Source organism: Balaenoptera musculus, chromosome 2, assembly GCF_009873245.2.
Source record: "Balaenoptera musculus isolate JJ_BM4_2016_0621 chromosome 2, mBalMus1.pri.v3, whole genome shotgun sequence".
Classification (NCBI taxonomy): Eukaryota; Metazoa; Chordata; class Mammalia; order Artiodactyla; family Balaenopteridae; genus Balaenoptera; species Balaenoptera musculus.
In genome coordinates, this window is record NC_045786.1 from 38115253 (window position 1) to 38128761 (window position 13509).

General features: G+C 54.4%; 1 protein-coding gene across 1 annotated transcript; it reads left to right on the plus strand.

Annotated features, from left to right (window-relative positions):
• The first annotated feature begins 8548 nt into the window (after window positions 1–8548).
• Window positions 8549–9948, plus strand: MESP1 (mesoderm posterior bHLH transcription factor 1). The gene is made up of 2 exons (XM_036843864.1): window positions 8549–9271; window positions 9597–9948. The coding sequence occupies exons 1-2, from the start codon at window positions 8549–8551 to the stop codon at window positions 9669–9671; spliced, it is 798 nt and encodes a 265-aa protein (XP_036699759.1). The 3' UTR covers window positions 9672–9948.
• The last annotated feature ends 3561 nt before the right edge of the window (window positions 9949–13509 follow it).

Below are 13509 nucleotides of genomic sequence, written 5' to 3' on the forward strand. Positions count from 1 at the left end.
AGCTATAAGGGAGCTTGGGTCCACCAGCTCTACTACTGGAATGCAAACAAGGGAGGGAAGGGGGGCTGCAAAGTCTTTTCCTTCCTCCCTCCCTTCCTTCCTTTTCTTTCTTTTTTAATTTATAAAAGCAATGCATAATCATTACAAAGAAGTGAGAAAATACAATCAAAAAGAAGGGAATTTTAAAGCCCCCACTTCCATCCACCCAGAGAGAACCAGGTTAACACGTTGGTCCATATCTCTGCATCCTAACCTTTTCTGAGCATCCCTACAAGTACAGAGTATGGAGACAGAGTCATTGAGGGAGCATGTTGAGTTCTTCTTCCCACTTTCTGAAGCTTCTGGTAATATATATTCCCTTTTTTATAACAGCTTTATACTTCACATACCATAATTCACCTGTTTGAAGTGTACAGTCCAATATTTTTTATATTTTACATTTAAAATTCCTTTAAATTGTGGTGAAATATATATAACATAAAATTTGCCATCTTAACCATTGTTAAATGTGCAATTCAGTGGCATTAATTACATTTGCAATGTTGTGCAACCATCACCACTTCTATTTCCAAAACTTTTTCATCATCTCAAGTAGAAACTCTGTACCCATTAAGCAAGAACTCCCCTTTGCCCCCAGCCTCCAGCCCCTGGTAGCTTCTCATCTGCTTCCTGTCTCTATGAATTTGCCTATTTTAGGTACCTCTCATATAAGCCTAATCATACAGTATTTGTCCTTTGGTGTCTGGCTTATTTCATGTCATCAAGGTTCATTCACAGTGTAGAATGTGCCCAAACTTCATTCCTTCTTATGGTTGAATAATATTCCATTGTACATTTATACCACATTTTGTTTATCCATTCATCAGTTGATAGACATTTGGGTTGTTTCCACTTTTTAGCTATTATGAATAATGTTGCTATGAATGTTGGCGGACAAATATTTGTTCTAGCCCCTGCTTTCAATTCTTTGGATATATAAAGAGCATGTTGTTCTGTGACCTTTTCTCACTAATGTATGAATAACTTTTCCATATCAGTAGCTGTATTTATTTCTGCAATGAGATTTTTTAAGGCATGCCTAGTACTCCATGGTGTGGCAGTAACAGTTTAGGTAACAAATTCTCTAGCATATACTGAGATGCCTTAAAGTTTTCCACATAGGTGTATCCTTATACCTATATTTTTAAAGTTATTATTATTTTTTTACATTTATTTATTTTATTTATCTTATTTTTGGCTGGATTGGGTCTTTGCTGCTGCGCTGGGCTTTTCTCCGGTTGGGGTGAGCAGGGGCCACTCCTGTTACGGTGCGCGGGCCTCTCACTGCTATGGCCTCTCCTGCTGTGGAGCACGGGCTCTAGGTGCATGGGCTTCAATAGTTGTGGCACGCGGGCTCAGTAGCTGTGTCTCCTGAGCTCTAGAGCTCAGGCTCAGTAGCTGTGGCGCACAGGCTTAGTTGCTCCGCGGCATGTGGGATCCTTCCAGATCAGGGCTCGAACCCGTGTCCCCTGCATTGGCAGGCGGATTCCCAACCACTGCGCCACCAGGGAAGCCCCTTCAAAGTTATTTTTATTTTTTTATTTTTTATTTTTTTAATTTTTTTTTTTTTATAAATTTATTTATGTATTTATTTATTTTTGGCTGCGTTGGGTCTTCGTTGCTGTGCGCGGGCTTTCTCTACGTGCGGCGAGCAGGGGCTACTCTTCGTTGCGGTGCACGGGCTTCCCATCGTGGTGGCTTCCCTTGTTGCGGAGCACGGGCTCTAGGCGCGTGGGCTTCAGTAGTTGTGGTGCCACGGGGCTTAGTTGCTCTGCGGCATGTGGGATCTTCCCGGACCAGGGCTCGAACCCGTGTCCCCTGCATTGGCAGGCAGATTCCTAAGCACTGCGCCACTAGGGAAGCCCCAAAGTTATTTTTAAATTGCACATGTCATGTATGAATGCAAACTCCTTGTAAAATTTTTAGACATTACAGATATGATCAAAGTCTCCCTTTATTACCCCTCAGAACCTGCCCTTCTTCCACCCCACACCAAATAAGTCCTGGTACATTATCACAGACTTGGTGAGTATGCATTTACGCACATACATACCGTAGAGCCTTACAAAATGCATGGTATCATTTGATGCCTTTCGGTGTAGGGGTTGGTTTTTAGATTTTTGTTTTCTTTTGCTTTTCCTTATATCAATTGAGTCATACTGAAGGGATTTTTCTGCAGTTTGGTTCTGTCACTCAACAGTACATCTTCACTTGCACCTTTAATTTTTTCTTATCAGGATGCATTCCCCATCAGGGAACCCGCTGGGCAAAGGGCATGCTGAGGCTGTTCTGAAGCCTCAGGCCAGCCTTGGGGAGCCCTGGGGGCGGGTTGTTGAGGCCAACCTGGTTGTGAGCAGCCAGCGGCACATGTCGGCACTCCCAGGGGCCTCAGCCAGCCTGGCCACCTGTGCCGGGCGCTGACCTTGAACTCCCAGGGCCTGGGGTGGTGCGTAATCTCCCAGGGTGAAGGAAACTTCCTCGGCTCAGCCAAGGGCTGGATCTTGGATTTCTCTTGGTGGGGAAACCTCTAGAACCAAGGACTGAGTTCATCCTATCCTTAGTCTTCGGCACATAATCAGTACTGACCATCTAAGACCCTTCTTCTGTTTGATTTATTATCTGGTCATCTTAAGCGTTATCCTTGCCCCCAACATGTTCTCCACTCTGTCCAGGGATGTCACTGTCCCCCAGCCTCTGGCAAAGGATCCTATGCCCAGAGGCTGTTCACTCTCCCAGGTCCTGCCTAGGCATTCCAGCTCAGTCCTAGACCCACTCTGCTTCTTATTGGGTCTGAAGACAGATACCTCGGGGGAGGGGAGGCAGAGGTGCGCTCCTTCCCCTGACCTTGGGAAGGACGACCTGGAGCTGGCTGAGAGCCTGAGCCACCCAGTGACTTGGCAGGAGCCTCATCATTGTCCTGGCACCTCACTGTTCTGCTGTGCAGTCAGCCAGGGCAGGGGTGGGGTTAGAAGGATCCTGAAACCTGTGCGTCCTGCCTGTTGGGAGCTCCATTCTGTGCTTTCAGCAGGTGCTGGTGTTGGATGCGCCCCAAGTTGGCAGCTGAGCTGGGCCTGCAAATCCCCACTGGGGAGCTGGCGAGCCTAGAGTTTCGGTCAACTTGTGGTCTGATTGTTTTCAACCTCTGCTTCCAGAGGTGTGTAGGGAAGGTAGGGAGACCTGAGCCCTGTTTGGCCCCTGCCCTCCTGAGCCCGTCCCCCTCTCCTCATTCCTCTGGGCTCCACCTTGCTCTGCCTTTCTGCAAACACGTGTATGTTTTTCCCAGTGGACAGATGAACAAATTGGGGTCCAGAGAGGGCAAGTGGCCTGTCTGGGGTCACACGGCCCATCACACTGGCACTAAGCCGGCTTCACCTATTTCTTAAGCCAGCCCCAGCATCTCTGCCACACCTGCTTAGTTCCCAGTGCCCACCACCCCCAACCCGCACTGGCCCTGGCCCCGGCCCCAGGAAAAGCCTCTGACCGGTTGGCAGGAGGTCTGCCCAGCTCAGATCCCAAGATCCTAGGTGGTTGGGTAGCGCCCTCTGTTGTCTGTGGCTGGGATCGCAAGGACACTGGACACCCAGGGGCAGCCCTCTGGCCTGAGACGGTGCCTTGCAATCAAGGCATACAGTCTCCCAGGACAGCTCAGCAGGCAGTTGGGAGTCCCTGCTCCATTTTACAGCCATAGAAACTGAGGAGCCGTGTGACAAGTTTCCCTACATTCACCTGTCTACATCTTTGCTCTGGGCTGGTTCAACTACTTAACCCCTTTATGCCTCAGTTTCCCCATGTTTCACTATAAGGCTTAGACCCTCCTCCACTTACCCAGACGAAGTGAAGGAGCATAAATGTGACACCCCTAAGGAGAAAGGCACAATCTACTTACCCTGCATTCTCAGCCCAGCTCCCAGAACAGGGGAGATTCTGGCACTTCCTCTTGAGCCTTTCCCGGAATCTGACAAATCTCTCTCCTTTCCTCCCACCCCCTCCCTCCTCGTCACCCCTCTGCCTCCTGTGACTTCCACTGGCTGCGCATCCAGCTGATCCATGACCAAGATAATCAGATTATCATGGGTCCAGAATAATCTATTCCATATGGCTTGCCAGCTCGGTGGCTCCGGGAGCTAAAGGTGTGAGGAGAGGGGCTGATCTCAGTTGGAAGGGGCTTCCTGGGAGCTTCCGGGGCCTCAGCTGGGAGGCTGATGGGGAAGGAGGGAGGTGGAGGAGAAGTTGGGAGCCTTCCCGCTGGGCCCTCTGACTGCTCTGGGCTCCAGGTGGCTGCTGCCCGCTCTCCAGCACAAGCAGGGCCTCATCTATCCACGACCCAGTGGGGCTTAGGCTCCATGGTGGGGGGCTGGGCACTCCCCGTGCCTTTTCCACTCTCTGGATTGGGGGGTGCTCACTATAGGGCATTGCTTCTCAAAAGTGGCCAAGCTTCATAATTCTTGGGAGATTTTACTTTTCATACCCAGAATCTCCTCCAGGGATTCTGGTTCAAGCAGCTCCAGGGTGGGTCTGGAAACGTTTTTCTTTTTACATCTCAACAGGTCCCAGTGACTTGTAGTGAGGTTTCAAGGGGGCTTGAGGACTATGGGCCGTCGTCCCCACCTCGGCACCCTCACTCTCCAGGCGGCCCTCCAGGAGGAAAGGAGCCAATCAAGTCCTCCAGAGGAGACAGGGGAGCTGGTGGTAGGACAGAACACTGGCTTTGGTCCCAGACAGAGCCAAATGGATCCCAGCTCTGCCCCTACTAGCCATGTGACATAGGACCACCTCTCTGCTCCTCCATGTCTTTAACTACAAAGCGAGGCAATGACACCCACATCACATCAGCACAGTAGGTATTACTCATGGCACAGAAGCAGAGGCTGGGGCCCAGAGATGGAGAGTGAGTTACCCAAGTGACACAAGTGGTACATGGCAGGGCAGGGGTTCTATTCTAAGCCACACTGGCCACACCCAAGAGGGGTGTCCTAGGCTGTCTAAAGGTGGGGACTTCTTGAATAACAATCGCTCCCCTGAAAGGGCTTGCCTCTCAGGCTGGTGCTGAGGTGTGGCGGGAAAATCCCTGGCAGTAGGAAACACCCAAATTAGGAGCTTCCCAGGAGGTGCGCCTGCTGATGCTAAACAGGCTGGCGGTAGCAGAGAGCTGCTTCCTTCTCCTGGGGCCTCTGGCTCCCGAGGGGATGGGGATTAGGGGCTGCAAGGGCAGTACTGACATTGCACCTTTGATTAGCACTCCTATGTCAGAGGGGCTGGCCGGGAAAATGAGGGCGCTGAGGCTGGGAGGTGGGAGGGGGAGAGCGCCCAGGACCCAGGCTTGGCCTGAGGAAGCCGGCTGGTTCCTAGCAGGAAGGCTGAGACGGGGGCCCCAGCCTGAGAGGGTGCTTCCCTGTCCTGCCTGCCCCCACCCTGGCCGAGGACCCCGACTGAACTCTCACCTCCGCTCGGTGGGGCTGCCCCAAGGCCTCATTTCCCAGCCTTACACGTTGGCAGGCGACGGCAGGCTCGGGCCAGGGGAGCAGGAGCCACTGGCTCCGGCACTTGTCAAAACACAGGCCCCAGAGGTGTGAAGTCCTCACCCCAGCGGGAGGACGTGTGGGCCGTGCCGCCCGGAGAACTCATTAACTGGGGCAGCTCCCTAATGAAGCCACCGGAGAGGCTGGCGATAAGGAGATCAAAGGTGAGAGAGGCATGGGGGCGAGGGAAGAGGGAGGCTGGCTGACGGGAGGGGGTAGAGCCCAGGATCTAGGTTGGGGGTCCCCCCTTTGCCCCCACTTGGCTTCATCAGGCCCACTGACCACAGCCCTTGCACACTCTGGGCCCCAAGACTCAGAGGCAACAGGAAAGGGAGGGAGTCCCACGTGGCACATCCAATTTGTCAGCCTTAGGGCTGAAGACTGAAGGACTGGGGTTGGGGGTGGAACCCTCCCATCTGCCCTGCCTCTCATGCCATTTTTGTGAGTTCTTTGCCTCCACAGACACCCCTGGGTCTTTTTAACCCTCTCTCATGGTGTCTCTCTCCTGCTCCAGATCTCTCAGTGGCTCCCATGTAAGTGAGCAATGAATGTTAACTGTTCGGTCCCAGATCTGAGAATCCTCAGGGGCCAGAGCTGTGTTTTCAGGATAAACAGTCTGCCTCCCACACATATGGCCTCTTGTTTAAAGAATGTCTAGTTGATTTTGTACTTAATAAAACTTCACTTCAGAGCATTGCTGCCCACAAACCAGTAATGGTGGTTTCCTCTGGACCGGGAATTGGAGGCCTCACACGGAGAATAGTAAAGAGATTTGTTACACCCTCTGTACTTGTTCAACTTTTAATCACATGCATGTATTATATTTTCAAATATATAACAATATAACAAAATGGTGGCTGATTGTCTAGGAGTTTTTGGTCATTCTGAGTTTTCTCAATTATTAGCTACAAAGTGGAAATCAGAATCATGTGGGAATTGGAGGAATTTTTTGACATTCAGAGGTTGACAACAGAATGCCCAGAGCCTTCTGAGATCCCACCCCTCCTGCCTGTCCAGCTTTTAGGCTGCATCTCCCCCTGCTTGGGTGCACAACCAGTTCTCACCATTTGTTAGCTCTGGTCCAGTGGGTCAAAGGGGCCATCACTGGGCTCTAATGCCAGGTTCTTGGCTTGGATCTGGAACCCCAGGAAGGCATCCATTGGCCAGGGTCCAGAAGGGGCAGACCCTGCTGACAGCTGCAGGCCTAGGCCAGGCTCTCATAGGGAGTAGATGGGTCCTATGGCATGTGCCCATGGAGTGGGCTCCTCCCCTTCTCCCCAACAGTGAGTTGGCATTGCCTGTCCTGGATGTGACCATGGGCATAAGAATCTGGGGCTGCTGGGACAGACTGCAGGGTAGAGGGTATAGAGGGTGTTAGAAAAAGCCAAAGGCAGTAGAAGAAAAAAGAGACAAGGGGAGGGGGGAGGTGGTGAGCAGAGATACCCAGGAAGAAGGTACCAAGCCACTTGACTTTGCTACAAACCAGCTCACCCATCAATCTCACAGAACTGGAAGCCATGGGGGATGCAAAACAGTAGACCGCCGGCACTGAAAGAGACCCTAGATACCGCTTCTTCTTCTTCTTTTAAAAAAAATTTTTTTTTACCACTTCTTTTGAAGACATGATACCAGACACCAGGTACTTCACAGTCTAGCTGGAGAGCAGACAACCATGCATGAAGTGGCTATTTTGACAATGTGCAAACTCAAACCTGAGGGGTCAGGCAGGCAATGTATTAGATTCTCTGAGACTTCCCATGTGGACAATCATGTTGTCCATAAATAGAGAGACTTTTATTTCTTCCTTTCCAATCTGTACGCCTTTTATTTCTTTCCTTATTGCACAAGCTAGATGCCCCCTCCACCCCCCGGCAACATTGAAGAGGCATGGGGTAGGAGCAGACATCCTCACCTTGTTTTCAGTATTAGGGGGAAATCTTTCAGTCTTTCACTATTTAGTATGCTGTTAGCTGTAGCTTCTTTATAGATGCTTTTCATCAGACTGAGAAAGTTCTCCTTTAGTCTGAGTTTGCTGAGAATTTTTATCATGAAGGGGTGCTGATTTTTTTTTTTTTTGGCTCTGCTGTGGTTTGTGGGATCTTATTTCCCTGACCAGGGATTGAACCCAGCAGTGAGAGAGCCCAGTCCTAACCGCTGGACCACAAGGGAATTCCCCTGAATTTTGTTAAATGCTTTTTTTCTGTGTCATTTGCACTCATATTTCATTGGCAAGGCCCATTATACCTGCCCCAAAGTGGCAGAATACCAGCTAGAGGCCAGTGGTGGCAGCTGTGGCAACAGGCCGAGCCCTCGATCCTGCCAGGCTGAAGGTGGCCTGGAGGGCAGCAGGCTTCCTCTCCCTCCACTCAGACGGTCCAGCAACCTGCCCAGATTCAGCCAGCTTGTTGGATTTACCTAGGATAGCCTTGTCCCTCCCACTCACCACCACCAGGGAAGGGTGCACCCAGGACCAACCTGCCTCAGAGGAGGAACGGATTACTCTGGCCTCTGGCAGGAATCAGGGCCCCACTCCTGGTCACTATACGAGTTCACAGACCTGGCTGCACTATGCCCTGAGGCTCCCATCATTCAAACTGGAAACGAAGATTCAAGAAAACTTAAGAATTTGCATAAGGTCCCCAACAGGTGAAGGCAGACCCAAACCTAAGTACTGAACCTCCAGTTCCCCGACCTTGCTTCCTTTAACCTACTGAGCTGGCCCAACACCCTGGACAGTGCGCGCACTGGCGCAGGCAGGAGGCCCGAGTGTCTGGGTCAGGTGCCCATGCGAGGACCCAGGAGGGGCCAACCTGGCGCAGTCAACGGGCAGGCACCTTTGCCCCCCGTTGGTTCAAAGGGTCAAGCCCCGCCCCCACCAGGCCCCGAGCCCGCTTTGAAGTGCTGATGCGGCCTGGAAGGGGCCACTTCACACCTCGGGCTCAGGATAAAGCGGTCGCTGGCCGCCGGCCCCCAGACGCGCCGCCGCTGCCATGGCCCAGTCCCTGTGCCCGCCGCTCTCTGAGTCCTGGATCCTCTCCGCGGGCTGGGGCCCAGCTCGGCCGCCGCCCGCCTCCAACAGGGACTGTGGCTGCTCGCCCGCCTCGTCCCCGGACTCCTGGGGCAGTGCCCCGGCCGGCAGCCCCGTGTCTAGCCCCGGGAAGCCCGTCACCAGCGCCGCCCTCCGCGCCCCGACTGCGGGGAGGCGCGGCGCCCGGGGCAGCCGCCTAGGCAGCGGGCAGCGGCAGAGCGCCAGCGAGCGTGAGAAGCTGCGCATGCGCACGCTCGCCCGCGCCCTGCACGAGCTGCGCCGCTTTCTGCCGCCGTCCGTGGCGCCCGCCGGCCAGAGCCTGACCAAGATCGAGACACTGCGCCTGGCCATCCGCTACATCGGCCACCTGTCGGCCGTGCTGGGGCTCAGCGAGGAGAGCCTGCAGCGCCGACGCCGGCGCCACAGCGCCGCGGCGCTCCCTCGAGGCTGCCCGCTGTGCCCCGACGGCGGCCCCATGCAGGCGCAGACGCAGACGCAGATGCAGACTCAGGCGCAGGCGTGCGGCCCAGACCTGGGCTCAGCCGCCAGCGCCGTGGTGTCCTGGGGGTCCCCGCCCGCCTACCCCGGAGCCTTAGCGGCGCCCGAGCCGCGCGATCCGCCGGTGCTTTACGACGAGGCGGCGTGCCCGGAAGGGCCGGCGATGGAGTCAGGCCCCTCATCTCCGGTTAGTACCTCCTTCCCGCGCGGAGCTCCCTCCGGGCGCGGCGCAGTAGTGGATGGCGCTACCTACTGTCTCACGCCCCCCGGCGCGCACTGCGGGGACCAGCCCCCGTGCGGCTCCCCCACTGACGGCCCGGCCTCGCCTGCTCGCCCTCCAGAGCAACAGAGTTGGTGTGCCCGGGGCGCTCGAGCGGCGAGGGGAGGGAGAGTACACGCAGGGGGCGGGGTCCCGCTCCCCGCCAGAGGCGCCCTAAAAGTGGAGCTCGCGAGGCGGACACCCACGCTCGGTGTCCAACGCTGAGGGCCTCGCTGTTCCCTCTCTCCTCAAGCTCTTTCCCGGCGACGTACTGGCCCTGCTGGAGACCTGGATGCCCCTCTCGCCCCTGGAGTGGCCGCCGGCCTGAGTAGTTGAAGTGACGGCGGACATCTGGCACCCCGTTCTGTGAACACCGACGCCTTTTTGGCCTCTGCGCCTTCGAAGAGGTCCCAGTCCAGACTCCCTTTCCTGGAAGAGGGCACCGGCGATACTGGCATGGGCATTGCTGAAAGGGAGAGCCTGTCCCCACCCAGGACGGACTTCCCCAACCCCTCCCGTGATGGAGGGACCCAGAAGGTAGACACTTTGAGGCAGGCAGGAGGCTCTGCCTAGTACGTGTTTATTTATTTGTGAATAAATTTTGTGCTGGTGTCACTTGCCAAGTTCTTCTTTCTCTACAGGGGCACAAAGCTCCCTTCCCCTCCTCCAAAGGACTTAGGAGAGTTGGGAGGGTTTCTTGCAGTCTTCAGCCCCCAAAGCACACAGGCTCAGACCCCTTCCTCCTTTTCCCCAGCCCTGGCTTAGCACCTCCTGTTCCAGATGGGTTAGCCTGAGGCGGGGGGAGATTCATTGGAGAAAGTGGCAGCGAGGGGAGTCTGTCCATCTTTTCTTTGAACCTGGTGGGGAGCTGAATAAAACCAAGTATCTCTGTAGAAAATGCATTTCCATTAGTGCGTACTTACTGTGCACCAGGTCCTTTACACATTTTATACCTAAGTAATCATTTTGCAGAAGGATAAGCCAAGGATCAGCACTCAAGCCTAGGTATGACTTCAGAATCCGGGCTGTCAGCTCTGGTAGGGTTTTGCCAAGCTCCATTCATTCTGGGGTCTGAGGGGACACCAGCTCCAAGGGCTCATTGCATGTGTCCCAAGTCCTTATTCCCCTTGTGCTGGAGCGTTAGGCCTGGACCCTGGGATTTTCCCATCTCCCTTCACTCTGGTTTCTCTCCCATGTGGTTTAGAGACATGAAATAATATCAGTGGTCAGCCCCAAGTTTAAGTAACTGTGACCTCCTAGAGGCCTGGCTAGGGTGAGATGAGAGGTCCATTGGTTGCATCCAAATCCACAGAGCTGACCTGGAACCAGGCTTGGATTCAGATTAGGGAAGTGCTGTGTGGGGAAGGGGGAGCCTTGAGCCCAGAAGGAGCCTGGCCTCAGTCAGGGGGTCTGGTGAGCAGTCAAGCCTGGGGGGTGGTGAGGTGGGGTAAGGGGTGTAGCCTCTCTGTCCGAGGGTTCCTCAGCCATCTATGGATACTCAGTTCTTCCCCTCTGCCCCGCTCAAGCATCTTTGAAATACTGGCCTTGGCATTTTTTGTAAGAGCTTTATTGAGGTATAATTTATGTACCATAAAATTCACTCTTTTAAAGTACATAATTCAATGGTTTTAGTATATTCATACAGTTACGTAACCATCACCACTGTCTAATTTTGGGTCATTTTCATCACCCCCCCAAAAGAGACCCTGTAACCATTAACAGTGACTCCCCATTATTCCGTTCCCCCACTCCCCACCCCAGCCAGCTCATCTGCTTTCTATCTCTATAGATTTGCCTGTTCTGGACATTTAGTATGAATGGAATCATATAACATGAGGCCTTTTGCATCTTGCTTCTTTCACTTGGCATCATATTTTCTCATGTATCGGTACTTTGTTTCTTTTTATTGCTCAATGATATTCCATTGTATGGATATACCACAGTTTATTTATCCATTGATATTGATAGGCTTGTTTGGAAACCACTTTGGAGATCATTTCCAGTGCTCTGGCCCAGGCCAGGAGGGGCAGTGATTCAGAGTAGGGTGGGGGGCTCACTGTGTATAATTCAGAAGCCCAGGCGCACCCTGGCCAGCGTTTGGCTGCAGAGAGTGCGATGCAAAAGCAGAGGCCCTGCAGGGGGGCGGGACCTCACAGCTTCGCTGATCCGCCCCCTTTCCCGCACCTCCACCCCCAACGCGCTCTCCCCTCCCAGAGCCCTAAGGAGCAGAACGGGAAGTCTTTTCCAGGACCCAGCCCAGTTTAGAAAATCTATTTACATGGCAAAGGCCCCGTGGTTTAGGACGGGGAATTAAAGTTATTAGCAAGTCTTTTCACAGATAAGTGGGGCTCATCGGCCAGCCCCCTCCCCTGCGGAGAGCCTCCCCTCGCTCTCCGAGCCCAGGAGCGGCCCACTGTTTATTAGCACCTGGGTGTGAATTTTCATTAGCACGTCCCTGTTAATAAGAGAGGTCTGGAGATGGGAAGGGGGCGCCTCCCACCACTCCCACGCCCCCACCCCCTTCCTGGGCTGGCCGCACTCACACCCACCGGGAGGAGGACCGTAAGCAGCGTCCAGGTAGGTGAGCCCTGGGCGAGTGCTCGCTCTCAGTTCTCTGCTAACCTGTGAGCTAACCCCAGTTAGCAGGGCCATCTTGAGGATGGGCAGTTAGGTAGGGAAGAGGCTGACTAACACGCCCGTGCGGATATTCAGGGGCAGCGCTGGGACTGGGACGCGGGTGTGACTCTAGGGCCTGCCTGTGTGCTTCCCCGATGGTGCACTGCCTTTGCGACAGCTGAGCAAGGACAGAGGGTGCTGGGTGGCGCCTCACCTCACCTGGGGCTGGTCCAGAGCCTCCTGGGCACCGTCCTGCTAGAAGTGGGAGGAGGGGGAGGATGGCATCAGAGGCCTGGCCTGCGGATCCGCCTGCACGCTGGTCGCTGCCAGTCAACAATGCTGCCCTGCTTTCCGCCTTCGAAGCCCAAGGGGTCAGAACCCACATGGTGGAGAAACAGACATATATGGAGCAGCAATTTCAAGTCATTTTAGCCTCAGAGCCACAGGTGAGGCGGGCAGGTGGTGCTTATACCTATTTTACAGATCAGGACACTGGAGCACAGAAAAAGGTCAAGGAATTTTTCACAAAGCTAGTATGCGGCTATTGGGGTGGGGACAACGGTGGGTGGTAGTCGACAAATCCGGTCTTTGCCTTAGCCTGGCAGGTGAGTGTGTGAGCATGTTGGGGGTGTGAAATAAAGCTCCTAAAGCACATGGACCACCAGCGCCGTTGCCAGCAGGGACGTGCCACTGCCTGCTGACCACACGTGTTTCTCCCGCCGAGACAGCTGTACTGTGTAGATGCTGATGCTGGATGGGCCAGTGTTTTAAGGAGGGGCAGCTAAGCTGATTGGTCGACATGCAAGACATTTATTCAAGGACACGGCACTTGGGTCACCGTATGAGCCCAGGGGCGGAGGGAAGGGCTGGTGGTCATGAGTTGTCTGTATCGGCAGATGTTAGACTGTCCTGGTAGCAGGGCTGGAGAGCTGGGCTCAGCCGTGGGTGGGCAGGTGGTGCACCTGGAGGAGGGCCGTGCGTTGGCCATGCGTTGCTAAATAAACAGGTCCATCTGAGGGGCACATGGATGCCCCAGGATTCTGAAACATCCCCTACCTGGAGAACCAGGCTGGCACAGGGCTGGGGAGGGAAGCGAGCCCTAACTGCAAAGCCCCTGTTCATCCCAGGGCGAGGCCAGGGCCACTTTGTCCACTCCCCCGCTCTCCCCCAGTGGCAGACCCTGCATTTGCACAATGCTGAGGGTAAGTGTCTCCTCAGCTTTGTACCCCAGGCACTCATTTGCCTCACCCTAGTCCCAACACTCCCCTGAGAAGACCCAAGGTTCTTGGTGCTGCTTCTAAGGGGCCCTTTTTCCCAGTGGGCAAGGACCTCTTTGGGGGCCACCGGCACAGCCCCAGTGGTGCACCAGCGCTAGTGCCCTGGATCCCCAGCCTAGTGCCACCTGGGCCTCTTCTGCCCATCTTCTGGCACTTTACCAGCCCTGGCTCCTTCTCCTTCATCCCTCTGTGGGCCCCAGCATCTAAGGCTCCCTGTGAATGCCCCAGCCCTCCTCGCTCCCCCCATGCACACTAGGAAATGAGGAGGTGGCC

Excerpts from the sequence above, each read along its gene's own strand:
- MESP1 (XM_036843864.1), top strand. The coding sequence starts at position 8,549 with ATGGCCCAGTCCCTGTGCCCGCCGCTCTCTGAGTCCTGGATCCTCTCC. Across the intron at positions 9,272-9,596 it reads AGTCAGGCCCCTCATCTCCG|CTCTTTCCCGGCGACGTACT; the intron begins GTTAGTACCTCC and ends TCTCTCCTCAAG.